This window comes from Guillardia theta (assembly GCF_000315625.1).
Source record: "Guillardia theta CCMP2712 unplaced genomic scaffold GUITHscaffold_79, whole genome shotgun sequence".
Classification (NCBI taxonomy): domain Eukaryota; class Cryptophyceae; order Pyrenomonadales; family Geminigeraceae; genus Guillardia; species Guillardia theta.
In genome coordinates, this window is record NW_005434595.1 from 49,119 (window position 1) to 76,740 (window position 27,622).

Sequence of the window (27,622 nt, forward strand, 5' to 3'; positions counted from 1 at the left end):
CCTCCTCCCTCCTCCCTCCTCCCTCCTCCCTCCTCCCTCCTCCCTCCTCCCTCCTCCCTCCTCCCTCCTCCCTCCTCCCCTCCTCCCTCCTCCCTCCTCCCTCCTCCCTCCTCCCTCCTCCCTCCTCTCTCTCTCCCAACGTGATGTCCTCTTTCTCCTCCTTCCCTTTCTTCACCTTCCTCCCCTCCTCCCCTTCCCACTTGCTGAGGAGAATTTCCCTTCCCCTTCCTCTTGATTTTCTTCTCCCACTCTTCCTTTTCTTTCCCTCCTCTGACATTTCTGATGTGCGTCTAGGCAAACTCATATCAGCAAGCAACAGTCGAGCAACCACGTCGAGACCATTCGATTCGTCGATGCAGGTCAGCATGAGGGGGGGAAAGAGGACAAGAGGAGGAGAGCAGAACGAGGGGAGGATGATTGAGAAGAGGAAGGAGATAGGGGAGGGAGGAGAAGATTGAGATAGGAGGAGTACAGACTGAACTTCGTCGCTTCCTCAGGACGAGATCGCGGGCTGAACTCACGCGATGGCCCTCGGGTCCCGTACTCAGTGACGGAGGTGAGGAGGAGGAGGAGGAGGAAAGGGAGAGGAAGGGGAAGGGGGAGGCGGAGGATCGGTAGTGGAGGCTTCTCATGGGTATCGCAGGTGGAACAAGAGCGGGGAAGCCAAGCAGGAACCGACAGGTATCTCATCCTCATCCTCTACCTTTTCCACTTTCTCCTGCTCTGCTTCCTCTGCCTCCACCTTCCCTCGCTCTCTTCTTTCTCATAATTTTGCTCTTCTTGTCTTCTTCCTTTCATCATTTATTCTGCTTTGTCCTCTCCCTCCGCCAATGTTTCTGTCTGGCTTTCTCGCTTGCTCCTTTCTCTCCCCATCTCCAACTTACCCATGAGCAGGACGAGAAGCTCGTCTGGTAGACGATCAGAGTTCGCTCTCAACAGGTTAGAAGGAGGACAGGAAAATGCACGAGACTTGAACTTCTTGACAGCAGAGGGAGCGACTGGTTTGAATCCTCTTCCGATCTAGCCAGTCAAACACGGTACCTCTCCTCCCTCTCCCTCCTCCCTCCTCCCTCATTCTCCTCCTTTCCCCGCCTTTCCTTGTCCTCCCTCCTCCCTTCTTCCTCTTCTCTCCCCTCCTGCATTCATGTCGTCTTCAATCGTTTCGATCAACTGACACAGTATTTCTCTTCCTTGTTTCCTCCTCTTCCTCCTCCTCCTGCACTTGCAGATCGTCGCAAGAAAGTTTTCTCGATAAACTCGGAGAGCACCAAGTCACTCCAAGGAGGCGAGGAGGGAGACCACAGAGTGCCAGCCAGGCTCAGGTCATCACCATCATCACCATCATCATCATCATCAGCATCAGCATCAGCATCATCATCATCATCATCACATCATCATCATCATCATCACCACCACCACCACCACCACCACCATCATCATCATCATCATCATCTCCATCATCATCACCATCATCATCACCATCACCATCACCATCATCATCGTCATCATCATCATCATCTCCCTCTCCATCTCCATCATCGCCTTCTCCTCTTCCTCCTTCTCTCCCTCCTCTTCCTCTCACTTTCTCTCAGAGCATATTCGGCATCCCCAAGGAGGAGGAGAACATTGTCTCCCGGTGAAGTAAGCTACTTACCCTTGTCGCCTCTGACCCTCCTTGCAAACCAGCTGGGCGCGAGTAGGCAAGGACGAGCTGAGAAACGAGAAGCAGCACGCCAAGGCTATCAGGTCACATCCTCCGCGTCCTCCGACAGCTCCCTGGCCCTCCTGGCAGTGAATCGAGCGCGAGCATAATGAATGTTTCATGTTTACTTCTTCTCCTCTCCTCCTCTCTCCTCTTCTCCGTGATTTCCCTCCACTCCCTGCTCTCTCCTCTCCCTCTTCCTCCTCTCAGGCCTTCCAGGTCTGTAGCGCCTCCTCCCACGAGGAAGACTTTGCAGCTTCTTTGAAGAGGGGGAGCAGGACTAGCGCGTCCAACGCCGCGTACCGCAGCTGGGGAGCTGAGAGAGGCCGCTGGCTCCAGTCGCTCATCGCCTGCTCCTTGTTCAGCTCCGCCCCGTCTAGAACTTCCCTTGACAGGCCCGCAAGGCTGCTGGAGACTAACGTGTCAGAAGGAGCAGCTGAGATTGTGCTGGGCGAGGGAGAAGGATGGGGGTGGGGGCAAAACTTGGGTACCTCTGGTACTTCTTGGTGCGAGGACGAGAACTTTTCGCCCAGTGGGAGAGGTCAAAGACTCCGTTGACCTGCCGATCCTGCGCGTCAGCCTCCACCAGAGGCCCAAGCTGCTGACCTGTGAGAAGACTTGGGTCATGTCTGCGCCCACTTGTCGGATCTTCCGGATGTCATCCCTGAGCTGAGAAAGTGGTCATCCACAGGTGAAAGCGCGACATTTCGGGACCTCGAAACCGAGCTTGACGATCTTGCTGTTCTCCACGACGTTCTTTAAGGATTGGCAGAACAGCTGGGAGAGGAAGAGGTCAGAGTAAGGGCTAATCTTCTAGTTGACTTGCCCCTTTGGCTTCTTCCAGCTCCCTCGCCTGCACTCGTTTGTCGTCGTAGAGAGCTGGGAAGGGCGTCAAATGGGAGTAAGAAGGAGGGAGTTTGTCTACTCTGAAGGTCAACAATCAAGGCGTAACGGATGTTTGTCGATCGGGGATCGCCAACAGATATCTGCATTCTGCTCAATTGCTCGCATCTACGAGGACAGGGAGGAACGACCTGCATCAGCGACACCCGATTCCTCTCGTTGGTTCGCCGTATCGGCTTCCACTCTGCATCGATTCCTGTTTGACCCGTCATGACAAGAGCGGAGACAAGCTGGTGATCTCGAGTTGAGTTGTGTTCGAACTTGATGACAATGATGACTGCTGTGGAGATCTTACCGATCGCTGGGGGCAGATGTGCAGTGTAAGACCAGATTGAGTCGCTGGCCGTGTAAGAACCGTCCGAATGGTTCATGTCTGGGAAGCAATCAGTTGTCTACATTGCACAAGAACCAACTGACATGATTCCCTATCAAGTTTGTCAAGAACAAGAGAAGCTTCTACCAACGAGCTTGGACTGTGAAAACAATGGAGTCATATTGTGACAACAGAATGTCACGCTCTGCTATCTGAATGATGGTGTGAAAGAATCATCTTTGCCCTCTTGCTCTGTTGTTTGCCGGATCACCTGTTCACGAGGAGCATCTTACACTTGGGAGGAATCCTGAGATATTTCTTGCTCTCCTCCTTGATCTTTCGGATTGACTCGCGGATCAGGTCGTTGTCGACTGGCGGACATTGACTTTCAAGTTGAAACTTTGACCTAGAAACATTCAAACACGATGAGAATGAAGACGAAGTGCAAGAAGGAAAGAGGAAGAAGGAGAGAAGAGGGAGAGGGAGAGGGAGAGGAAGTTGGAGGAACGGAGATAGGGACAGGACAGGGGAGAAGGCGAGCGAGGAAGGACAGGGGGAGAGAGAGGGAAAGAGAGAGCAGGTACCGTATCTTGTCTGCCAGCTCGAAGTTTCGCAGGGAACAGAGCTGATGGAACAGGAAAACTCCAAGGTACTTCATCCACAGGTGTTAGAGGGGAGAAGATAAAGTTGAAACATCGTAATGAACATCTCACATCTCTCAAAGTATCATTTTCCTCATGCATGACGTAAGTCACTGCTCCCTCAATCATCTTGTTCTTCAACAATTTCAGGATCTGCTGCTGTTTGTACCTGGAGCTTTCTTCAGCATTGACTTGTAGAGAAACACAAGTCCATGTTTCTTAATGGAGATATCAACCACAACACCAGAAATTGTATGACAACAAGTACGAGTCTCACCTCTCCTTCGCCTGATCTAAAAGAGATACACCATCTTCATCACTTCCAACCTCCCACATTTCTGCCAGTCTCAAGGCAACCTTGTACTGCTCAGAGTCGATCGAGTACTTCACGAACCAGGAGCGATCATTCCCATTTCCCATGAGCCTGATGAGAGTCTCGGCAACATTCCAGTTCCCATCTCCCGCATACTCTCGCGCAGCATCTTGCACTGAGATGCAATCTTCACACTGGAGGAAAGAGATGAGGCGGTGGAGGTCACGATACCCGACGAGATCGACTTCTCTTGTGATGTACTCGTGTGAGATTTGGTCCACGAGGCCGTTCACCTTGAGATCCGCCGATGAGATGCGGAACGAGCGGATGATGGAATGAACAACTTTTGGACTGACCCTCCCCTGACCTCTTAGGATGAAGATGACAAACTTAGATGCTAACTTGCGGTGTTGGTAATCAACTTCCGGCTCCTCCATCATGTCTGCCCCATCTTCTGTAACTCTGATCCCCTCGGGATGCGATATAGACGACATAAACACCTGTACAACCTTGCAGGTCAGAATGCAGTCTGCTCCATCCTGAAGACCTGTCGTACCTTTATGAAGATTTTGATGGCCTGGTCGACATTTTTGGTGTATGAACGAGATGCAACGACGTAGAAGCAGTCGAAGATGTCTTCGTGCGTCATTTCTAAGTTCATCAGCACCTTCTCTAAGGCCGCAAGTTTCTTGTTCTGCCCCGACGCTTCCTGTATCTTTTTAAGGACCCATCTGCTTAACAGATCGGGCTTTCCTCCCCGTGTCTCCTCCACAGGAGTTCTTAGGCACATTAAGGAGCAGCTCGAGCGCCTGCTCAACTGTCTGCCCTCGTCCGGGCGCCCGAAGGCTGATATGCTCCTCCGTGGGAAGGAGTGCGGAGGTATCAGAGAAGCCATTGAGGGCAGTGAGGGGACAAACATGCTGCGTGTTGCAGGGAGTGTCTTCTCAATGATGAAGGGCAAGAAGAAGGCAAACCCAACTCCTCTGCCCTTCAGAAACCTACAAGAATTCCGCAATGGCGGCGCTGAGATCGGGCCCGACGTCTTGGCATGCCCAGATCCCGCGCTCTTGACCTCCCTCAGGCAAAGGATCATCGGGATTCCCCAGCAGTGAACTTTCTCTCCCATAGTGTGCACCCTTCTTCCTCCTCATACCACTCTGCTCCCTCCATGGCCCTCCATCCTCCATCTTCCTCCCTCCCTTCCTGTCGCCTCCCCCGCCATACCGACCAAAAAGCCCTGTCAGGCACCTCACTTTTGCTGCCTCGATTCTCGTCTGAGGTGGGCTTGTCCATTGAACTTGACTGAATGATCCGGGTACCATGAATGATAGCCTATAGTAACTGAGGTCGGATCAGTCCGTCGGACCGGCGAGCGCCCTCCGGTGACCGGGCCGGAGTCCCATGCCGCACGGTGGATCGTAACTGAGCCTCGGAGTGACTCGAGACTCTCAGCCGGGCTGGCAGTTCGGAACCCCTGCCGGGAGTCACGGTCCGGGGCGCGGCCGCGCTCAGACGGTCACTGTCACGAGTCACACGCCGCGGCCGGGTCAACTTTGACCGTACAGGCTCTTTGCCGGAACGCCGCCGCCTGGTTACGGTATGGTAGTACCGTCGGGACTCGGACCGACGGAGCGGCTCTCACCGACCGTACGGCACGCGCGGCCGGGCGCGGCCGTGACGGCACCGTGTCCGACGGTCGGTCGGTCTGGCAGCGCCCGGGCGGCACTCAGGCTGGCAGGCTGCTGTGCCGCTCGGCAGCCTCGGACGGTCCGATCAGTTCCAATCCTTATCATGCCCGCTGACATGATTGAACTTCAAAGACGCACCGTCACGGTGAGCCTCGGACCGTAGGCAGTGCCGTCCGCCGGACACCCGGTGACCCGCTGCCGCTGCCAGTGTGCCATCATCAGACGGTTAGTACCGGCGTCGGCAACGGCACTTATCATGCCAGTGCCGTGGGCAGGGTCAGTGACCCTGGTGTGACCCGCCGCCCGACTCGAGTCTGGCGCCGTCATCCGCCGATCGGATCGCCGCGATCAAGTTGACGGTGACCTTACCGTACTGTGTGATCATCGAGTCGGGGCCTCGGCCCAGCGGCGATCGTCCGCCCGGATCGGTGCTGTATGATCCAAGCCGGGTCTGCAGACCGTCCACTGCACACAAGAAACATTGAACGTTGCTGAGCTATTGAGCAGCCCGGAAAGTTCCGAAGTTAACAAGGCACATGATGTCACTCATCACAGGTTTATGGGGGTTGAAGTGACGATCACGGAATATTGTGTCCTTGATAGAGATAAGATTATATGTCCTTGATGAAGAGTATATATTCTGGACGATAATGTCCCAGGAGAGAAACCATATAGAGAGAGGGAAGAGAGATAGATACCTGGCTCTAGATGCGACTGAGAGAGGATCGGATGGATTGGTCAAGTTGGGAGCTCGGAGGAGCTCGGAGGACCGTCGGAGGAGGTAGAGGGGGGGGGGCGGTGGCAAGGAGTAAAAAATCCTGTGCGTTGGCAGCGGAATCAAATCGAAAAGAAGTCCTTTCAAAATCCATTCTCTGCAGTCGAGCTTCCAATGTATGAGTATTTTTCATAGTGTCTCACATAAGAAAAGTGATAAGTTTAGGTATGACGCGGCTAGTTCCATCGAGGAGAGGGGGCCGAGCAATTATTTCAGTAAAGTCGCCGCCGATGCTGATAGTAGCAGCTGATTTTTAACTTAACTTTGAGCGAAGTAGTACGGAGTACGGATCTTTGACTTAACTTTGAGTAAAGTGTGTACCGTGAGTGGGCCGTCAGACTGATGACTGGCCTGAGAGGCGGATTTCAGTCGGGCCGCAGTCCGGGGGCCGGATCACTGTGACAGTTGATCCCGGCGCCAGGGGTCCGAGTCAGCAAATTTTCCGATACAAAGTTTTAGTAAAATGTGAACTAAGAAGTGTCGGTGGGCTTCATCGGGATTACGGGGGTCGGCTGAGGACCTGGGCCCCCGGCAGTGCCACGGCGGCCGCCCGGCGCCGCCGCCGCCGCGGCTCCCGATGTCGCTCACAGAGTCAGTGGCAGCGGCCCGGCCCGGTGTGGCCGCCGCGGATCAGTTCCGGGACCGGGAGCCTAGGAAGTCCAAGCCCGGCTAGGCCCTTGAAGTTCAACTCAGCCGACGTCAGATGCATTCAGGGCGCAGATCGTGTGCGTTGCCAGGCTTCCGTCAAGTTAAGCCAAGTTTAAGTCGCGTAGTAATGTCGGACCTCGGCGGTAAGGCCTGTACGCCGGTAGTGACTAGACCGTCGGTACCCTTTCCGAGCGATGCATATTTTACACTTAGACAAAGCAAAATATCCCAAAACGAAATTAAAATACAGACTAGACAGACTTGTTCGAATCCGAAGGCGACCAGCTTGGCGGCTTAGCATCGTTAACATGAGCTAGATAGTCCTCTGACTCTGAGACTCGATTCCTGGCCAAGTACAGCTCTGCCGTATGCACATTCGACGCAGTCTTGTCCAATCCTGCATCAGCAGCAGCATCAGACTGATTTTCGAACAACAATCGCAGGAAGTATACCTGCGGCGATCGGCTCGATCACCGGTTTCAACCAGCTCGTCGCTCGTGGCAGAGCCCTCGATGCCGCATAATCCACGATGAAGGGCGGCAGGAGGGGTGAGCAGCGAACCTTAGCGCTCAGCCACACCCTGTTGAAGCAGAGTTAGGTTGATAAATCAGAGAATAATAGGACAAGATCAAGAGGGTAGTAGGACAAGGCCCAATCAGCACTGACCTTGTCCATCCTTCCTCCCGTTCTGGACATTGTTCCAGGAACCAGAAACCGCGCGCCTCATCGAATGCGCTGGAGCCCATTCCGCTCCTGTCGAGCTGAAACTCTTTGAGCAACTTTGTCAGGATATGAGAACCTACAAGATGCATGAGCACCTAGCATGTTTCGGAACTTGTTCAAGCTCAGATCTGCTGTCACTTCCAACCGGAATCTGCAATGAAATCAATTAGACAAAGGTTGTTGCCAGTTCAAGTTAAAGAAGAAGTTACGGCAAACCATGAAGCAACACAACATAGTGATCATAAAAACAGATTCTTCATTTGATTCATTGGCTGCACCTGCTCAGCTTGAACCTGGCCTTGCACCGCACGCTTGACCGAGTTCCGGGAATTATGGTAGCTTCACGAACAGTGGCGATCCTCTGCACAGAGTCAACCATCATGAGAGATCAAGGTTCACACACCTGAGGATAGCGCTCAACATCTGAGAGCACTGCCATGACCGTCGGGATGTCCGCTTTGACGTCCACAACAACCAGCCCCTCTCCTAGCAACCCGCTCCTACTCTGTTTCTCCACCCTGTCGCCCGCAAGCAACCGCGAAACTTCAGCATCTGAGAGCCTTGGCAAAGGTGGCCTCCTTGGTCTCTCTGCTGCTGGAAAGATTTTCCCCCACTCCCCTTGTAAATCTACCTTGGGACGAGTCAGTGCGCTGACCAAGCCCTGGGCTCCCTGGGGGACAGTTCGTGCTCGTGCTGAAGCATCAACAAAGGTTCCTGTCAATGCCGATGGTCGTTCTAGGAAGGAACTTTTGCAGCGGGACTGCTCGAATGACGGTTGAGAACATCCTCTCCTCAATAGACGAGCTGGGGAAGGCTGGAAAGCAAAACTGCAGGATGATATGCTGATAAAGAGCGCTGCGTGTAAGAGCTTCATATCTAAGTGGACTCTCTGACTGATACCAACTGTAAGAAACATTTTATCTCCGTCTGATCAGCACAGAACCCAACATGTTCTTGGCCCTTAAAATGAAAACAAAACGAAGTCCCTGCAAGCACTAGTCAGGGCCGGCTGTCACTCAATGAAATCTCTACGGTTGAGATCATCACAATGATATGATCAAGTAAACGATTTAACAGCCGCATGCTAGCATTTATCCAGGAAAAGAGTGGACACAACCCATTTTCTAAATCAACACGTTTACGTCAAGCCATCTAGTTCCACTTTCAAACCAGGCAGAGTGGCACCCTACTGGGCTCTGGGATAGGTTGAGCCATGCTCACTTGGAAGTATCTCTTTGAGCTACATGTGCATTCAACATCTTTACAAGAACATGGACTGGTTTCTCCCTGCTAACGATAAAGTTGCTACATCCATCTTCCCCCATGTGCATCGCCTCTAAACATTCTTTCTCTCCCCCACCCCAAAACCTCTCAACCCAGCACCGGTCACCCTATAACCCCCTCAAATACACACCTCACCCTACCCCCAAGAGATATTGATTAAATAAACTAAATTATTTTCAATACTATTTGTACAGTTTCATTGTATTATCAATATTAACTAAAGAAGCAGTACCAAGATGACTACCCCTACCCAGCCATCTTATCGACATATCTCAAACGCCTACCACCACTCCAGCGATAGGACTTAAGTACCCCCACCCCTCATTCTCCGCTCAAAGGGACAATCACCCCACCCCTGCGGTTGGCAGCCCTGGCGCTTTATTACGGGATTTGGCTGACTACCGTGACTCTCTGTGAATCTTCCAATGGTACAAATTAAAACTAGTTTTGACATTATTCAGTTATTAAATGATTTTATAATACTCACTTCGGTTATCGTACCTCACAAATTCTGAAATTATCCTTTTTGGATGAATATAAAACAATTTATTTGACCAAAAAATGTTTTTGTATAGCATGCGACCGGATAGAGGGTAGGGTAGGGTACCCTACCTTTGCTGTGGGTGATGTTTTACAGGGTCGTACATAGAAGCAGCACGTAGGGACCTACCCCGTGGTACTTGCAAGCTCCTTATGTGTCTCATGACGAGGATCCATAACCCACGGTGATGCGGCCTCACTGCAGGCACAGTGATCGAGATCGAGAGTCGGGCGTGACTCAGTGCCACGGTTGAGCGCCGGGGGAACTTAAGTACTTCTGAGGCTGGCCCGCCGGCCCGCCCGGCCGACGGTGGGCCCGGTCCGGCGAGCCGCCCGCGCCGGGCCCGGCGGGCCCGGAGCCTGGGAGTCCCGGAGGCTTTTACTTTGCCGCATGATTTTTTTTCACTGAATCTGCGGCAGTTCCGGCCGGCCCGGACTCCGCGGCTCCGGCCGGGACCGGCGTCGGACGCGCGATGATCCGACCGGACTGACGGCGGGAGTCCGACGCCGGAAACAACCGTTGAACCGTTCAAGCCCGCCACGGGTCGTACCGTAGTACCCGGCCCCGGCCGGCCGGGTCGGACTCCCGGACCGTAGCACGGGCCTCAGTCCGGCCGCCGCCGGGCGGGCCGCCGGTATATCCGAGTATGAAGACTCGAGGGGGAGGGGGGGTGCCACGGTGGTCGATCATCCTGAAAGGATTGAAAAATGACTAGATGGTAAGGCCTGAGCGGGACGAAGTACGGTATGTGACCGAATACGGGTGGGGTGATCACTACTGGGGGTAAAGGTGCTGTTTTTCCTTGTGATTGGGAAATTTGGGAGCAAAGTATAGATGATAGGTTATTTTGAATATTGATGTAATTGAGAGATTTTGATAGTTGCCATATGTTAAAATGCCTGGAGAAAAGGTGTTCAGGAAAGGGGGTAGGGGTGAAAAGATTTCATGAACCAAGGGGGTAAGCCAAGGCATGGCTATTTGGATATTGAAGAAATGTTGACAATATTTTGTAAATATGTTATATTATTTGAAATTTTGTAGATTATTTACAAATATTCAACTGTAATTATATCCAAAGTATTTCAAAAGATCTCATCTGCCACCCTCTGCCGGCAAAATCATTCCCAGCATTCCCCACAAGGCGACTGCTATGCCGCATGAAGGGTGCAGGTAGTGAGAGGGATAGCTTGCAATTATCTTAGCGGGCAAACACAAGCAGCATCAAAAAGAGACCATCAATCTGCAACATATCACTTGACACCGAACAGCCCATGACGAGGGCCGTGATAGGAAGCCCATTTGCTTGTTAGAACGGGAAAGTTTCTTGAAAGGGGGCTAGACAAAGTTGGTAACGATGGAGAAATCCACAAGCGAGGAATAACATCGAGTCATCTGGACGTTCCGAAGACATTCACTCTCATGAGCAGCATGGAAATGACTGCGGGTGATGACGCCAGTGAAGGATCGGATTTCAAAGTGCTTGCGAAACTGAAGGAGGAGTCCGAAGGTGAGGCTGGCTGGGACAGTGCCAGTGCTTCCATGGCAACTAGCCTAGACAGTGCGATGCACTACTCGCAAGAAATCGCAAGAGAGAAGATTGGCCGAAACAGTAAACCTTCGATGGAAGCGGCCTCGACAGAAGCGATATACAATGGCCACCACGGGATGTCCGAAGAGGATGTGAAGACTGCGCTGGACAACATCGACCAGATATTTCCCCAGAACCTTCATCTCAGTGAAAAGAAAAGCAGCTCTGGGTTGAAGAACCCGTCAGCTGACAAGCTTGAAAGTCTCGACAGCAGCTCGAGGCTCCTCAAGGATCGTCGAGGTCGGGTAGACAGCACTGCACGGCCTCAAGAGTTCTTTCGAGGGAAAGACTCAAAAAAGAAAAGGTTGAATGATGGACCAGATCTGGGTGAACCGAAGACCGTATCAGTGAACTTCGAGAAATTCAAGTAATCAACATGTTCTTTTTTTGCGATCAGGGAGTGAGACGGTATTGCAGGAAACATCATATTAACTGCCCTGCATTGCGAGAGCGTTTAGACTCCGGTGCCATTGATGTTTCAACTGTGGATAGAGTTCAGAGGGAGTTTGCTCGACACGATAAGGTTCGCACGCTTTCAGCCTCCTCCTCGAGGCCTCACCTTGGTTTTCAGCTCTCGCAAGCTGAACTCAGCAGTCTACATGAACTAGTTGACAGGTGAGACTTGATTTTTTTTATCACTTCATGCAATCTAATCTGCACATAGGGCACAGGATTTTCATAGAAACAATGATTTGAAGGAAGCTCAGAAGCTGTACATGAAGGTTTCACTTGAATGTGCTCAACTTTCTTCGTCACATTTTTTGTGCTTTGAAGGTGCTGTTGAGCGATCCGCTTGATTGGGATAGTCTGTGCAACCTCGCTAAGATTTCCTTTGGAATGGGAGAATATGACAAGGTACTCAATCCGAAATTTCCACAAGTACACAACGTGTCATTGATATATCGCCCTTTGACAGGCGAAAGAGCTGTTCGAAAAGGCTCTTGTGATTCGACCAGAGAGAGACAAGACTATGTATTATCTTGGCCAAGTGCTTGTTCGGATTCATGCAAAGGGAGGAGATACGGACGAGCTGAAGCGTGCAATGGTCTTGTTCGAGCAGGTACGTTGAGTGAACCAGTCTTTCCGGTTCCAACATGCGGAGAGTTGACGTGGAATCAGGTTGTCAACGGTTACAAAGGAGTGATCAAAGGCGACACATGCGACCAATCGACCTACCACAACGCCATGGCGATGCTCGGATTGGTGCATCAGGAAGTTGGAGAGTTGGAGAAGGCAGAGGAGCTGTACCAGGTTCACATCTGTGCGACTTGATGTGCTTCGCCTGTTGACCTTGCGCTCAGCTCGTGCTGAAAGAAGTGCCCAATCACATCCTGACGCTGGATCATCGGTGAGGGATGAACGAGGATGAACTTTTTGTTCTGATACGAGGGACAGATGCGCTCTGAAGAGCCTCCGAGGGCTCAAGGACGAGGCTGCCAAGGATCACCTGCACGTCATCGAGCTCGATCCTGGACACACGAAGCGCGTCTGCCCGTACCTGGACAGCCTCTTCCCCAAAGACTCTGAGATCCTCCACCCGATCAACGACATCAAGGTGCGTCCTTACGGACTGAGTCGCCATGGGAACGTGTGAGCAGCCGGCTGACGCGAGTTCGCTGGCAGGAACGGTTCGAGAAGTTCGATCCTTCCTTCAACGAGGGCACCAAGAAACGCTCGTGGCTCAAGTCAGCGCTACATGGCTTCAAGAAGAAGGTCAAAAGGATGATCCACCACAAGAAGACTTAGTCGCTGCTGTCGCGATTGATCAGCGATGTCTCGTAACCTTCTTTCCTGGCTCTGTGCGGACTGGCGGGGGAGGAGTTTGTCGTTATAGAGCATAGAGGGGTAAACTTCATCAGCGCATGACGTCTCGTCCCCTTCCCTTCCCCATCCTTTGTGCCGTCCCTCACGCCCATTATCATTTCGATGCGACTCCCCAGGGCAGTCCCCAGGGTTTTATGTGTTGCGGGGAGGCGGATTTGTAATAGGGGAGGGAGGCAGGGGAGAGGGAGAGGAGGCAGGGGGGAGGGAGGAAGATTGGTGTGGGGGTGGGGGGCGGGACAAGGAGGACGGGGGTAAGGGAGGAACAAGTCGGAACGAGACGGGGGGAAGGAGTGAAAGGATTAACAAAGGGAAGGAGGTGGATATGACAAGGCGGGCAAGAAGCTAGTGAATTCTCAGGCAGCAAGGGGTGAGATAGATTGTAAGGGGAGACTGTGCCCTGGGAGGGAGAAGAAACCCAGCAACAAGACGAGAAGCAGCGGCAGCTGGTATGGAAGGGGAATGGAAGTCTTCATGAGATTACTCAGGTAGCTCGTTCACGTGAGAGGAGATAGGAGCAAGAAGGAGGGCAGGAGCCGCTCCTTTCGAGCACTCAACTGATGTTGAACTTTGTTGCTAACGGTATGGTCGAAGGTGGTGATGTCGATAAATGGCCCAGCTCAGCTCACGTTGGTTGCCTTTTGCGGCATGTTTGCAGTAGCAGATGCATTCTGTGCAACATACAGCGCAAGGATCGTTCAAGATCGATGCCAGCCTCCTCCACTGGTCCGAAAGGATCAAACACGCGTGGAAAAGAGCAATGTCTGGATTTCTAGACCAACCGCTAGCCCTATCTCAACTCTGCGATCATGTTCGTCACAAGAGAGGAGGAGTAAGGTTGCTCAGTCTACCATGAGCTGGATCAAGTCCGCCGTGATCGGACTGAACCTCTGCCCATGGGCGAAGTCGGCGCTGAGAGAAGGGCTGATTGATGTTCGCGTCTCACAAGCGACCGACGTCGCTTCTCTCATGGACGAGGTGGTTGGAAACATCAGGGAAATGGCAGACAGCGAGGGAAGGGAGACCAGGATCATTGTTACAGAGAGCTTGCTCGGCAACTTTGAAGACTACAACAAGATCGCCAACAAGATTGACAAGAGTGATCTCATTGACTGTTGTCCTGTTCTAGTCCTGAATTCGTTTCTTTGTAGAGATTGATCAGATGGAATGCAGAGGCATCATTCAGCTAGCCACGTTCCATCCTCAGTACCAGTTCGGCGATGCAGAAGAAGATGACGTGGAAAACTGGACCAACAGATCACCATATCCGATGTTTCATCTTCTGCGCGAGAACGAGATTGAGGACGGTGATTTTCCTGCAGATGAGGACTCGAGTTGTTGTTCTCTAACACACTCGCACAGCGTTGGACGGCTACGATGACCCCGACGAAGTCTGGCAACGGAACATCAAGACGGTCAAGGAGAAGGGAAAATGCTTCATGCAGCAGTTGTTGGAGAGGTCTGTGAAGCTTGTCTAATCTGCCGCCGCACTTACTTTCTGTGTCTTGACCCGTTTGACTTGTTGTTTGCTATCAAGACGCTCTGTGTGTTTTGGAGCCGGGATCTCGTTGTGTTGATGTATTACTTGTCGTCGTGTGTCATTGGCGCCATCAATGGTGACTCGTACATGCCCGGCAGATGCAAACTTTAGGGCTCACAGTCAGTTACGGCGATCTCGGAAGAATATGCTGCAACTTGTCAGTCAACTTGATCGGATCGCTCTCTTTCCCAGACCGACTCTCTTCCTCCTCCCTCCCTCCCTCCCTCCCTCCCTCCCTCCCCTCCCTCCCCTCCCTCCCCTCCCCTCCCTCCCCTCCCTCCTGGCATTACCCTGGACTCCTTCTGCTCTTCTCACTCTCTCACATGTAAACTTGATGCAATGAAAATCGCAAACACTTCGTATTGAATCCGACAGAGTTTCACCGCTGCTTCTCAGCCTCTGAGACTCAGTCTGATGCCAGTGCGATTCAATGATGCAAGCCAAACATGGGGCCCTAGATTGGCACTCACATGAGTCACCCGTGCAGTGCCGCGCTAGCCTAGTAGGGGGGCCGGGGCCGCCCGCCGCCGCCGGGGTTACAGTCACTGAGTGCCGAGCATGACTAGATAAGATCCGTAACGAAAGTAACGGTACGGCAGGTGCCAGCAGGGTGGCATGGCGTGAAAAAAGGCGCCGACGGAGGAAGGAAGCATACGGAAGCGGAGGGGAGAATGGAGGAAGAGGGCTCGGCGAGGGTACAATGAGGCGAGGAAGGATGGGAGGGAGAGGGGAGAGAAGAAGGGAGGGAGGGGAAGAAAGAAGATAGGAGTAGGATGTTGAGGAAAGAAATGATACGGGAAATGGAAGCTAGAGGAGGAAGGTGTGAAGGGGGAACTGGTTGACGGCAATGTGACTGAGCGGATGAAATAAAACATGGTGTCCTGTCTCGGGTGGATGACGATATGCTACCGGCGGTGCAGTTGCTGCCAAGTCGCAGTTGTAGACCAGTGTAGAATGATTTGTTTTCCATGGATGAAGGAAATTCTTTCTAATCTTACATTGTGATTTTGAATTTGGAGAGATGACAATGGCATTGTGTTTCAGGTTGTGCAATATACCAGGGGTCAACTTGACTTGAGAAAGCCACGAGCTCTACGCTCCACTTCCGAGATGATTTGTTGAGGGAGGAGGAGACTACCGAGCATGGCGAACAGAAGGAATGGTAAGGAATCTTGGTGCATGCTTGACAAACGAAGGATCTCCGCACTTGTGATGACATTGTTGGCAGAGGCGAAGGCTCCTCCTGGGGAAGAACGGATGAGGAAGGAACGAGACGTGGGGGGGCATAGTAAGGAGGAACATCTTGTTCAATGGAAGAAGGTATGATTCCCTTGTATCCTCTGCTGTGGAGGAAGCATGACACATTTTCTGTCCTATTCACTCCCTCCTCCAGCCCCTCTGTTTCCTCCCTCCCCCTGTCCCTCTGTTTCCTCCCTCCCCCTCCCTTTATGTTTCCTCACCTCCAACGGTCCCCCTTCATTACCCCCTGTTTTTCTCTTTGCCATCCACCTCTCCTCGATTCTTCTAACATGCACTGCAGATCATTCCGTGCATCTGCTATGCCTTGTCTTCCATCTACATGACACTTGCACAGAAGTATGTTGTCATCAACGCTTCCGAAGTCAAGGCTCTTTTTCTCTTCTACCAGAACGCCGCAGCCTTGCTGATGTTCCTCCCGACCTCTCTCGGCCTCCTTCAACGGTTCCACATCCTCCCCTACACCTTTTGGGACACTCGCGCGGCTTTTTCTGTCCTCCCCCTTGGTATCACCTACTCCATCATGCTCTACAGCTCCAACTGGGCTCTTTCCCTCTTGACGGTCCCCATGGTCTCAGTCCTGAAGAACATCGGCCCTGTAGTTATCACTCTCTTCGAATCTTGGACGGAGGGAAAGGAAGTTTCTATCAGCGTCTTCCTCTCCCTGCTGATGCTGGTGTCCGGCGGGCTGGTGGCAGCGTATAACGACCTGATGTTTGACGGCTGGGGTTATTTGCTCATGTTCTTCAACGTGCTTACCAACGTGGTGCATGTGAATCTGACGAAGAGGATGAGGAGTTTGTCTATCAGAAAGGAGGTTGTCCTGCACTATCAGTCGATCTTTATGTGCATTTTCCTCCTCCCCGAGCTCATGAACCAGGACCTTAATGTCATTGTCAACGGTTTGCGGGATCAGCCACTTGTGGTTCAGATGGCGTTCTTCTCGACTGGAGTGAACGGGATCGTGATCGCACTTTGTACCATGTGGTGCATCGAGGCGACTTCTGGCAGCACCTACTCCATGGTGGGAGCTCTGAACAAGATCCCGTCCTCGATCCTTGGAATATTCATCTTCAGGTCTGCTGTGTGACATGGCTGTGGTTGCATCGGCTCGTTTGTCTGCTGTGTGACATGGCTGTGGTTGCCTCGGCTCGTTTGTCAGCATACAGTTGTGTGTTGGACACGTTTAGATTATCATCATTGTTATTGATGTGCATGCTTGTGATGTTGGAAGGTTAAAGTCTGGTGACGTCATTGCAGAAATCCTGTTAGCGTCCTAAACTTGGTTGGAGTTGGAATTGGGCTGATTGGAGGAGTTGTGTTCAGGTGAGGAGAGGAGTTGTGTGGATGGTACGAGAAGTCAGTTGCGATCCTGACGTGTGTTTGCAGTCTGGACAAGCAGATTTCTGCGAGAATAAACCGCTGGAGAAAGTTGGAGTGAGGAGGAGGACCGTGGAGGGGATGAAATAGGATCATAGCAATGAATGGGAACCCCCGATCAACGGTGATACGAGTGGAATGTATGCAGAACACAGGCAACGACAAGATCTTGTGGTACATTTTATTAGTTGGGAACCTAGAAATCACATGCCTGGAAATACAAACTCGCCGTTCACTTTGCTAGCTGCTCTTCTCTTAACGCTTCCGTTCTCCCTCGCCTTGCTGCTGCTACTGTTGGGTTCGATTTGACTCATTATGTTTGATGTCAGATCTTGGAAACCTTTGTTGAAGAGACTGCAACAACAAATCATCACCCATTTCAAACCTGCAAGTCCATGCAAGTCAATTTACCCAAAGATATCTTCTTCCTCCTGGCCTGTTGTCATTCTGTCAGAAAAAAACATGAAAGACATCCAAACAGCTTTCTGACCTGCAGGTTCTAAAAGTAGGCCCTTTGATCTCGCAGAGCTGCGCAACTTAGTCAAACTTCATCTGTGAGGAATGGAACCTATTCACTTTAAGATGTTCGCCTCAATCTCCGACAGCTGTCGAGAAAGTTTGGACAGCTTCTGATGGACTTCGTGCTGGTCCTGTGGGAAGGGAGAGGAGAGAAAAGCAGTGTTAACACAACCCAACTTGAGACAGATGAAACTTCAGACCTCGTCACCGTCACTCTCAACCTGCTCTTGGTTGCAGTCCGTCTCGATGTATTCGAACGATCTGATGCAGAGATCGGAAATGTCAAGACCCATAACATGACGATCTTCAACTTACATCCTCGGCTCTTCCTCTTCTTCCTCCTCCTCCTCCTCCTCTGCTTGCGCTTGTTGCTCCTGACATCACCCTCAATGGTCAACGTTCTCGTCTCCACTTTCGATGCTCCACCTTGAACTCCTTGCTGGCAAGGAAAGGGAAGGTACGGAAGAAGAACAATTCGATCTGATTGTAAAAGAAGACGACGATACCTTGTGCATCTTTTCAAAACATGGAAGGCAAACATCCAAGACAAGAATCATCATCATAATCATCATCATCATCACCATCACCACCACCACCACCACCACCTCACCAATCACGTAGATGCCCATGACGATGATGACGAGCCCGAGAACGTTCACGACGTCCAGCACGTTTGCAGCAGAGGCGGCGGCAGAGCACTGAAGATTCCCGATCTCGGGGATGTACTTGTGTTCCAACATGCTGATCACCCCGGACTTGCGCTGCTCCAGCAGGACCTGAGAAAGTGGAAAGTGCCATGGCAGCCTGCTCGACCCCAGCTGGCCCTTGTCGGCCCGGAAACCCACCCCATACCCAAAGGGCTTGAAGGCATCTCCCACGAGCACCAGCTCCCCCCACACCGGGGTCCACTGGTTCCCCGTGCTGACGCAAGTTTGCGGGGTCCCAGTAGCGTCTGCTGAGGCAGAGGAGCAGAGGCAGGAGGCCTCGTCAGTGTAGGAAGGGTCTGAGCAGAAGCCTCCCGGGCTGCCGCAGAGGCCTTTAGCATAGAAGTCTTGCGCTATGCTGTCAAGCACGACAGGCCCATCGTAGAAGGTGCAATCAGCATCCTCTCGGTACACCATCATCAGGCAGTCCATAAGGGAGGGGGCGGGGATCGAGATGAACTTGGCGGAGGGGAACTTGGAGCTTTCAGAGTCGAGATAGGCCTTGACTGAGATGTCGGAAGTGAGGTAGCAGACGCGGGTGGTCGGGCGGTACTTGGCGGATCTAGTGTCAAAGAGGTCCTCTACCCTATCGAGAGCCGTTTCCGTGTTGATGTTGGCCAGGAAGCTGGCGAGGTTGCCGGTGTAGACGGCCTGCAGGATGATAGCAAAGATCAGCTGACCCATGAACAATGTCCGCCCTGGGTTCGTCTCCATGACCAGGTCCGCCGCTCCGAGAATGACGCTGAACGACCAGTAGATTGACGTCTGAATCTCCTTGAACAGCCTGCTAGGGATCGACTCGTTCTTCCCATTGCCCTCGCTGACGATCAGGCAGGCGGCAGCTACCAGCACCTCAATGAGGATGCAGATCCACAGCACGTAGGAGAAGGGCTGCGCCCATGCCATGAGGTCTGCCGGTACTTCCTTCTTCTTGACCACCAGTCGGAAACCTCTTGACATGTACCCAACGGTCATGTCAAAGTTCGTCAGGCGGGTATTCACGATCTTGTGCGCCCCTGCGGTCAGGCATTGGTTGTTGGGGCAAAGAACCTCGTCGTCGACCACTCCCGTCACGTTGTTGAACTTCGACCCTCCGAAGAACGATCCCTCCACCTGCACACACCCTCCCTCTGATATCCCTCCGCACCCCAGCCGAAAGTCGCCAGCTGGGCAGGTCGAGCACGCTACACACTCACCCTGTGAACCTCCAGAGCATCCTTTCCTCCAGGTCCCTTGAGGGCAGGGAGAGTCCAGACAAGACAGGCAAGAGGTCGCATACGTAGAGTTGTCTGTGTTGTAGGTGGCAGTAGGGCAGCTCTTGCAGGTTCCCGGCTGATCTCCTCCACACCCAGCTCGGTAGAAACCCGACGGGCAAGGAGCGCAGCCGACACAGGAGACGTTCTCGCCAGTTGTAATGTACTGAGTGCTAGAGCAGGAAAGGCTCGTCTGTACGATCTTCATGCACAACCTGTCCTGAGTAGTTGTGCAGCCCTTCACTTCTACCGGGGTCGCTCCCGAGCAGGGGGCCGAGCACGGAGCACAATGGTCCCTGTAGTCGTAGGTGGACGCGGTGGTGTTGGCAGGGCAGCTGACACACTGTCCAGGGCTGAGGTTGGAGCATCCAACACGGTACATGCCAGGAGCACAGACGTCGCATCGCACACAGAACCCGAGCTCCTGGTTGCCACAGCCCTTGCGATAGAACCCGGCAGGACAGGCGTCGGCCTTACACTCAGAGCTCTCTCCCAGCATCTGGAAGGCCAGGTCCGGCGATGGCTGTGAGCAGACGCCCGAGCTGTAAAACTCTGAGCGCAGGCAGGGGTACAGGAAGCGAAAGCTGCAGCCCAGCTCCTTGGAGAGCGTGTCGAAGAGCTCCATGGTGAGCCCGGAGAGCCTCCCGTTGCCGTACGTCCGTCTGCATGCGGGAAGTGTCAGGCCAGGGAGAGAGACGAGAAAAAGAAGAAGATGAAAAGGGAGGGAGCGACGAGAACAGAGGGGAGGAGAGAGAAGAGAGAGAGAAGAGAGAGAGAGAGAGAGAGAGAGAGAGAGAGAGAGAGAGAGAGAGAGAGAGAGAGAGGAGGAGGAGGGAGGGAGGGAGGGAGGGAGAGGGAGAGGGAGAGGGAGAGGGAGAGGGAGAGAGAGCGAAGAAGAGATGAGAAACAAGCAGAAGGAGCAATGACAAGAAGAAGATAACGTGAAGACACATGTAAGTTTGGTTGCTATTACGATTGATTGGTGTTGCCCGGATCGCCATTGAGCGCTTCGAAGTCATCTATCACAACGAATGGTGGAACATGGTAGGTAATGACGACAAAAGTTTTCCCTCTGAAAGGATTTGTCGTCGGGCTAGTATAATCTATTCCCAACGGCCAGGAGTAGGTGCTGGAAAGTATACCACGGTAAAAGATAGAGAATCTTACAGCTGCGGGTTCACCTGACTTCCCTCACATTGAGGAAGGAGTCCATGGGGAGCGCGTGAGAGTCATGGCCGAAGAAACCTCTCGATGCATCGGAAACTGGATGACGTTAATCAGAGACGTACAGGGGTCGAAATGGTGCATACCTTGAGCGAACAGGATAAAGAGAATGGTCGAATAAAACATCTCCCTCATTGACATGGTAGCCAGTGTGTGAGTTTCCTCATCAATTGCCTGGATCTGCGAAGAAGCATTACCAAGACACGTGGACAAACGTCTTGCGTCAATGTTGATGTTTGGAAGCTGTGCGTGTTACGACAAGATATAAGAGACGTATTCCATGAAAGAGCACAGCGCAGAGGAAGAGCAGATAGGATGGATGGGAAGAAGGACGAATATCTTCTAAAAGACCAATCGGGAAAGAAGTCGTTCGGCAAATTCTTCACAAGGAAGGAAACAGAAGAGGCAAAAGCAAACATGCAGGGAGGGGAGAGAAGGAGAGCCTGAGAGACGGGGAGGGAGAACTGTGGGCAAGGATAGTGAGGAGAACAACAAGGAAGAGGAGGGAGGGAGAGGGAGGGAGAGGGAGGGAGAGGGAGGGAGGGAGAAAGGGAAGGGAACGATACAAGGTCCCTCCATAGCGAGGAGGTAAATTCGTCAATGGGCCATCAGATATGGGGGTCGTTGGGTGGTTTTGAACCCCTTGCTTTCCCCTGAAAATGATAGTAAAAGCGGGTGAGTACTGTGAAAGGGTGGGGTAGATTGACAAGTTTGAAAGGGGTAGTTAAAATATCCGTTACGACATCTGGACTTCAAGTAACGGTCTCTTGCTTCGGATTTTGAAAAGAGCTCAGGGGGTGGTGGTCTTTGAGTACCCCTACTTTGAAATTGTAAAAGGGGGGTGATATTGATACGGAAGGGGTGGAGTGTCCGATCTATGCGAACTGGCCCGACAGTGATGTTGAACGACATGATGACGAGGGTAAGGAGCAGGAGCAAGAGCAGGAGCAGGAGCAGGAGCAGGGGCAGGAGCAGGGGCAGGAGCAGGAGCAGGAGCAGGAGCAGGAGCAGGAGCAGGAGCAGGAGCAGGAGCAGGAGCAGGAGCAGGAGCAGGGGCAGGAGCAGGGGCAGGAGCAGGAGCAGGAGCAGGAGCAGGAGCAGGAGCAGGAGCAGGAACAGGAGCAGGAGCAGGAGCAGGAGCAGGAGCAGGAGCAGGAGGATGTACTTAGCAAGAGATAGGAACCGAGAGTTGTAGATCACTCAATGAACACTCGAATCGTCTGAAACGTTCTCAGGCCCTTCGGGATGATTCAACCCTAGTTGTGTTTGACGCGAAGGAGCTGAAGGAAGCTGAGGTCAGGCCCCTGATACGCGTGGAGCCTTCTCATGGTGTTACAGCGGCGATCGAGAGAGACATGGCAGAGGATTTGTGATGCAATCAAGTTCAATACCAATGTGAGGGATACAGACTCGTTGTTGTCTCTCAGTCGTTGTGCTGCAGATTCGAGAGCTGCTGCTACGAGACTGTTCGATCGATGACATGGGAGCTGTCGTCCTGTCAGAGGGCCTTGCACAAAACAACCGTATTGTTCATGCAGACTTGCAGTATAACAACATCGGAGATGCCGGGGCATCTGCCATTGTTTGTTGATCACTGTGCGATGACAAGTATGATGTTTCATGACAGGCTAGAGCCTTGAAGAAGAACACGAGATTGCAGACTCTGAACCTTTGTAATCAAAGAAGTCCAAGTGAGATGTTATGAGCTAGGAACATCACCACTACTAACAAGGGCTGTAAGTTTGGAGGATGAGCACAATATCCGATTTTGAGGATGCTTTCAACAACAACATCACGTTGGTTAAGGTAATGGGAACTTGTTGTGTTTCACCGTGAAAGGTTCACTGGACATGCTGTCAGATTCTGTGGGACCAAGACGCTGCGTCGACACAAAGAATCGCGAAATACATCATGAGGAATGTCGAGATAGCAATCAGAAGAAACAACGGACAAAGATTCGATGACCTGATCCCCCACGCTCAGCTTACAAAAGTCGGTGGGAGATTGGATATGCTTGGTTCTTCCAACTAACGGCAGAGGACAGGTGATGAAAACATAGTAAAAGCTCAACAGCCGTCAGATCATTTCTTGTTATATCATGCAAACAGCTCTAGCGTAAACGATACAAGCAGTCGTACGAGTCATTCTCGTGCTGACGATGTGATGAGCAAGTTCAAAGAAGGATTTATGTTGATCGATGAGATGAGTTCATCTTTCAAGGCAACAAAGAAAGTATCCTCTCCTTCGTCCCGTTTGTCTTCCTCCTCACCCTCTGAGAAAGGATCGCTCGGTCTGGTTGTCAGGGGGAACAGGGTAGAGGAGGTGATAGAAGGAGGCCCTGCTTTCTATGTGGGGTGTATCGCTGCGGGTGACAGCATCATGAGCGTCGAAGGACGCGATGGGGACATCTCGACGTGCCTGGAGGAAGGAAAACGAGGATCCGTGGTGGGGCTTTTGATCCAGAAAGATTCTCTTGGAGGAAAAGAAGCGGCGAAGACAATGAAAGTTGACCTGCGTCGAGTTTCAGCAGAAGAGATAACAAGTCGAAGGGAATGCACGAAGCTCTAGATGGTGATTCAGACATGTGAAAGAGTTATTGTTTTGTAAAAAGTGCCCAGGTTTGTTGCAAGCAGCAATCTTCCGCAAACTTGCGGGTCAAGCGCATGAACTGAAGTTGATCCAAGAAGCTTTGATCTTACTAGAGCGAGAGAGGCAGCAACAAGATATCAGAGATGCGAAGATGAGAGAAGAGAGTCTCAAGAAGTTGGTGCGTTGAGGCCTGTCAGAGACTTGTGTTGTGATTGTGAGTTTTTGCAGATTGGTTGTCTGAGTGAAATTTCTTTCCAAATGTCACAATCGCTGTCGGAAAGTGATGTCTCGGAGAAGAGGAACGAAGAGAAAAGCAAGCTGGTCAAGAACAAGATTGAAGAGCTGAGGTGATGTGTTTGTATTCGTTTCATCTCCTCACTTGCAGCGCAGGATTCGAGAAGAAGTGCATCGAGAGTACGAAGACAAGATGAAAAGTTTTGTGGAGGAGAAAGAGAAGGAGCTGGAAGAGAGAATGAAAATGTTGAAGGTGGAGAAGGACAGGGAAGTAGAGGAACAGGTTAAGAACGTGATGCAAGAGAATGAGTTGTTGAGGACGAGGTTGAAGATTGAACAGTTCCAGGTGAACCTTTGCGATGATTCTTGAGATGTGTTCAGAATGTCTCACGTGCGAACAGAATCAAATCCTGCAAGTGAACCTCACAAGATCGGATCAAGTCAGAACAGCTCAATTCCACGAGTTACAACGACAAGGAGAATTGAGACAAAGAAGGAGCGATGATATCGACAAACATGACAATGGCGATAACGCTTCAACTGCATGTGATGAAAAATCTCAAATATCACTGTTCCGTTGACATCTGCCTTGCAGTGAATGATTCCGAATACCCTATCTCACTTGACGCAAGCTTGTCAAACCTGAACTCAGGTATAGTTAAGAATCTTATGGACACCATTCCCCTGATTTGTTCTCAGGTGAATTGTTTTCTTCTTTCGACATTCCTCTACCTGTAGCTCCTTTCCCAACTCCAGCCAAGAGGCCTTGACAAAGGTCTATAATGTCTTAGATGTTCGTGAGAGATCTGTGGAAATATAATGATACTGATGGTGAGACATTTCGATTTCATCGCTCAAGTCAGTCATTCATTTACTCTTTCATGAGATTGAACATTTCGAGAACTTGTTTCATCATGAAAAATCTTCAAGCTTTGGGTCTGAGACGATCCAATCGTTGAAGAGGAGCCGATGAGAAAATAGCAACCTTGTTCGAGTCGTGATGAGATTCGTTTGAAGATGACCAAACAACAATCATCTCACCTCTTCGCCCCCTGATATGACTCTGCAGACTGCTTACACTTGTAATAAGTCTGTGAATCAGCTTCCATTGTTGTTGCCTGCTGTTTGCAAACACGACAGGTATCTCGAAACAACTGCATCATTGCTTTCTTCGATAATCTTGACGTCTTTTCCGGCGAGCTGATGGCAGTGCCCTTGGTTTTGTTGTCAACTCACTTCCTAATCAGAGATGAACATTTATCACATGTCTTCCATCAAGGATTTCACAACTGTCATCTCCATTCGACCTCGAAAGATCGTCACATCTCAGGAGGGTGAAGAACGATTGTATTGTTTGCACCAAGACATGCAGTCTTCGTTGTTAAACGTTGCTCCTCCCCCTTCACCAGTGAAGATTACACCTGGGTTGAAAGATCAAATCAGCATCGTTCTCTATGATATGTTTGCAAACCCTCGTCAAGTTTCACTTGCGTGCACATCACGGATGGATGATGAATCTTGAAAGGTTGCAGATCGTTGAGGAGCTGGAGAACAACAAGAGGATGAAGACATATCACATCATCGTCCACATAAACTCCATCATCATCCCCATCATCATCCCCATCATCATCTCCAACATCATCCCAATCATCATGATTCAACCATGACGTCTACCGGGAAAGTGGAGGCATTGAAATCCTGCAGTCGACAACAAAACGCACGAAGACAATGTGGCCTGAGAACTCAATCATCTCTTGGAATGAAATCAGGTACGAGCATGTCACGATGTCTGACCTGGAGAATTTTCTACCAACAGTGATTGATGTTATGAAGATCTGATGAGATTTCAGCAGATATGAGCAGAGAAATTTCTCACTGACGGGATGAGCTAAGATGGACATCAAAGCACCTTGAACCCCCAGAGCGTTCCACCTGCTCCGATCTGTGAGATGACAAAGGAGAAAGAAGTGGAAGACGATGGGAGATTGATCTGAGATGAAGAAGAAGGGAGAAAACGAAAGAGCCCCCACCCAATGCAAGCATGAGAAAGAGAGGACAGGGAGGAAAGCGGTGCTACTGGTTGGGTGAACAAGGGGAAGGAGGAGGAGATAACTGAGAGGTTGAAGACGTGTACCATACTTGGCGATTTTGTCGCTGCAGCACATAACATGTCCGAGACCGCTCTAACATCAGGGTAAGATTGCTGCATCATTAGGTGGGAAAGGAGAAGAATGGAGAGGGGGGGGGAGGTTGGTCGGAAGGTCAATGCTAGCATCAGGACAAACATCACCACCTTGGCACTTGCAGTTCCAGGAGCAAGCATACCCTCCCTGCTGCAAGTCACTTTCGACTCTCCTTCATGACCTGCAACCGAGTTGAGAGTCGGAGGACAAGAGTCAAACTTCCACCTCCTTCATCTGCTTTTCTTTGTGCGCCAGGGTCTTTCTTGACCAAGACTGCCACTTGCCCTTCCTCCCTGAACACCATTCAGCTCCTTGTTGGAACCACTTACCCACACCTTGCTTGGATCAGTATTCTTGGGTGCTCGTTGTTTTCCCATCTTCAATATAACACACTTCAATTTGGCAGAAGACATCTCAGGACTTTCATACAGTTCTCCTTCAAATCTCAAACTTGAGTTCGGCTTTGCCCATCTTTTCAGCGTCGCATTCCCGCATGGCTGCGACAGGCTCGAAGGCAACTGTACATCGAAGCATCCATACCTGAGAGCTTGTGTAGAGATGCAAAGTCAGACTTGCACGGAGAACGAAACGAGACGAGACGTTCTGTCGACATTCAGTAATCAACGAACATGGAAGCAAGAAGTTGTTCATCCACATGAAACTCGAAGATGCTACCCGACCCATCTGGATCTGCTATGAGAGTCACCAACTTCACCCTTACACCATGATTGCACCTTGCTCACATTTTTGTATCTCCCGATACAAGTAACGCTGCCTTGAAACCACAAGAGCGTCATCTCCCCCCTTCAATAATCTTGATCTACAGCGCACGGCGAGCGAGGACTTCGGCATGGCTGTCCCGGACGACTCGCCCTTCCTGAAAGTGCTGCCTGTCAAGGAGCATAACAGAACACTTGACATTCTAACAGCATCTTCGAGCACATATTCACGAGCGGCAATCTGAACAACCTCGTGTAAGCGTTGTGTTCACTACAGCAGGGGAGAAACTTACCTTGGTTCCGGTGCCCAACGAGACCACAAGGAGAGAGTCGTCCTTGGAGTCATGCAGCAAGAACGCTGCTAGCACCTGCAATCCCACAGTCATGTCGATGCGGCTCCATTACCATCTGCGCCGTCACCGTCTGCATTGAACTTTCCCATCGTGTCTTGTTGGTCACTCTCAGGTATTCTTGAATGGAAGCTCTTGCGACCTGCCACCTGTCTCAGCATGCCGGTACAACTTGCGATGTTTTTCTACCCTGTCGGCAAAGGAGCATGTCGAGGTTCTGCTCTTCTCGGCATTGCGAACTGCGGTCGACATCATGGCTGCATGAGGACTGAAGCTTTCTCTCGCTCCCAGGAGGCTGATCGCACTGTTGAGTAAAAGTTGAGTAACAAACTTGACTTCCTCACCAGCAGTGCGGCCACGGTCACCGGGCCCGGGGTGGAACCGCCGCTCAGCCAAGGGCGGGCCCGGCCCGGCCCGGGGCCTGGGGCCCGGCCGGGGAAGGCCCTGAGGTGCCCGGGACTGAGAGGAGAAGAGGTACTAGTTTAAAAAGGGATTTTAAAATAATTTAAGTGATTTGTATTTTGCCAAGCCTTTGTATTAGGACTCAGATAGGGTGGATTATTGAAACCGTGAACTTCGGAATCAAATAGCAGGAATTGCCACCACTGAGTGAACACGCCGGCCATGATCCGGGCGGCTCACTGTCGGCTATGATCCGGGCCTTCATGGCATCCTTGCCACAGTGCCGATTGGACTAGAGTCAGGGCCCCCAAACTTTCAATTCACCGCG

At 51.5% G+C, this 27,622-nt stretch overlaps 9 protein-coding genes across 9 annotated transcripts; 5 read left to right on the forward strand and 4 right to left on the reverse strand.

Annotated features, from left to right (window-relative positions):
• Positions 1-1,908: 1,908 nt before the first annotated feature.
• Positions 1,909-4,998, reverse strand: GUITHDRAFT_143786 (hypothetical protein; the record flags this gene model as incomplete). Its single annotated transcript, XM_005825894.1, has 13 exons — positions 1,909-2,110; positions 2,194-2,300; positions 2,321-2,371; positions 2,417-2,479; positions 2,525-2,581; positions 2,737-2,801; positions 2,901-2,978; positions 3,023-3,078; positions 3,190-3,324; positions 3,503-3,570; positions 3,632-3,728; positions 3,837-4,372; positions 4,429-4,998. The coding sequence occupies 13 exons, from the start codon at positions 4,996-4,998 to the stop codon at positions 1,909-1,911; spliced, it is 2,085 nt and encodes a 694-aa protein (XP_005825951.1).
• A 2,236-nt stretch (positions 4,999-7,234) lies between these two features.
• Positions 7,235-8,408, reverse strand: GUITHDRAFT_114852 (hypothetical protein; the record flags this gene model as incomplete). Its single annotated transcript, XM_005825895.1, has 7 exons — positions 7,235-7,380; positions 7,436-7,563; positions 7,692-7,752; positions 7,802-7,857; positions 7,985-8,067; positions 8,110-8,224; positions 8,362-8,408. The coding sequence occupies 7 exons, from the start codon at positions 8,406-8,408 to the stop codon at positions 7,235-7,237; spliced, it is 636 nt and encodes a 211-aa protein (XP_005825952.1).
• A 2,551-nt stretch (positions 8,409-10,959) lies between these two features.
• GUITHDRAFT_143788 (hypothetical protein) lies at positions 10,960-12,865 on the forward strand (the record flags this gene model as incomplete). Its single annotated transcript, XM_005825896.1, has 10 exons — positions 10,960-11,486; positions 11,537-11,642; positions 11,691-11,734; positions 11,784-11,841; positions 11,894-11,974; positions 12,036-12,179; positions 12,239-12,370; positions 12,421-12,467; positions 12,515-12,674; positions 12,743-12,865. 10 exons carry the CDS (start codon positions 10,960-10,962, stop codon positions 12,863-12,865), a joined length of 1,422 nt encoding a protein of 473 aa, XP_005825953.1.
• Positions 12,866-13,792: 927 nt separating this feature from the next.
• GUITHDRAFT_114854 (hypothetical protein) lies at positions 13,793-14,418 on the forward strand (the record flags this gene model as incomplete). The annotated part of the gene is made up of 3 exons (XM_005825897.1): positions 13,793-14,039; positions 14,092-14,247; positions 14,303-14,418. 3 exons carry the CDS (start codon positions 13,793-13,795, stop codon positions 14,416-14,418), a joined length of 519 nt encoding a protein of 172 aa, XP_005825954.1.
• A 1,205-nt stretch (positions 14,419-15,623) lies between these two features.
• Positions 15,624-17,178, forward strand: GUITHDRAFT_143790 (hypothetical protein; the record flags this gene model as incomplete). The annotated part of the gene is made up of 5 exons (XM_005825898.1): positions 15,624-15,642; positions 15,709-15,800; positions 16,021-16,814; positions 16,998-17,063; positions 17,127-17,178. The coding sequence occupies 5 exons, from the start codon at positions 15,624-15,626 to the stop codon at positions 17,176-17,178; spliced, it is 1,023 nt and encodes a 340-aa protein (XP_005825955.1).
• Positions 17,179-17,320: 142 nt separating this feature from the next.
• On the reverse strand, positions 17,321-20,958 carry GUITHDRAFT_114856 (hypothetical protein; the record flags this gene model as incomplete). Its single annotated transcript, XM_005825899.1, has 10 exons — positions 17,321-17,471; positions 17,529-17,553; positions 17,608-17,645; positions 17,694-17,767; positions 17,837-17,897; positions 17,952-18,010; positions 18,063-18,142; positions 18,247-20,255; positions 20,775-20,856; positions 20,904-20,958. The coding sequence occupies 10 exons, from the start codon at positions 20,956-20,958 to the stop codon at positions 17,321-17,323; spliced, it is 2,634 nt and encodes an 877-aa protein (XP_005825956.1).
• Positions 20,959-21,694: 736 nt separating this feature from the next.
• Positions 21,695-22,408, forward strand: GUITHDRAFT_114857 (hypothetical protein; the record flags this gene model as incomplete). The annotated part of the gene is made up of 4 exons (XM_005825900.1): positions 21,695-21,739; positions 22,053-22,112; positions 22,156-22,212; positions 22,259-22,408. The coding sequence occupies 4 exons, from the start codon at positions 21,695-21,697 to the stop codon at positions 22,406-22,408; spliced, it is 312 nt and encodes a 103-aa protein (XP_005825957.1).
• A 961-nt stretch (positions 22,409-23,369) lies between these two features.
• GUITHDRAFT_114858 (hypothetical protein) lies at positions 23,370-24,410 on the forward strand (the record flags this gene model as incomplete). Its single annotated transcript, XM_005825901.1, has 7 exons — positions 23,370-23,388; positions 23,436-23,584; positions 23,635-23,753; positions 23,797-23,986; positions 24,042-24,186; positions 24,236-24,292; positions 24,340-24,410. The coding sequence occupies 7 exons, from the start codon at positions 23,370-23,372 to the stop codon at positions 24,408-24,410; spliced, it is 750 nt and encodes a 249-aa protein (XP_005825958.1).
• A 1,666-nt stretch (positions 24,411-26,076) lies between these two features.
• On the reverse strand, positions 26,077-27,147 carry GUITHDRAFT_165055 (hypothetical protein; the record flags this gene model as incomplete). The annotated part of the gene is made up of 11 exons (XM_005825902.1): positions 26,077-26,116; positions 26,159-26,200; positions 26,253-26,320; positions 26,364-26,426; positions 26,479-26,513; positions 26,567-26,598; positions 26,648-26,700; positions 26,751-26,783; positions 26,836-26,910; positions 26,948-27,034; positions 27,082-27,147. Coding segments are annotated over 11 exons (594 nt in total), but the record flags the coding sequence as incomplete, so codon positions are not given.
• Between the last annotated feature and the right edge of the window lie 475 nt (positions 27,148-27,622).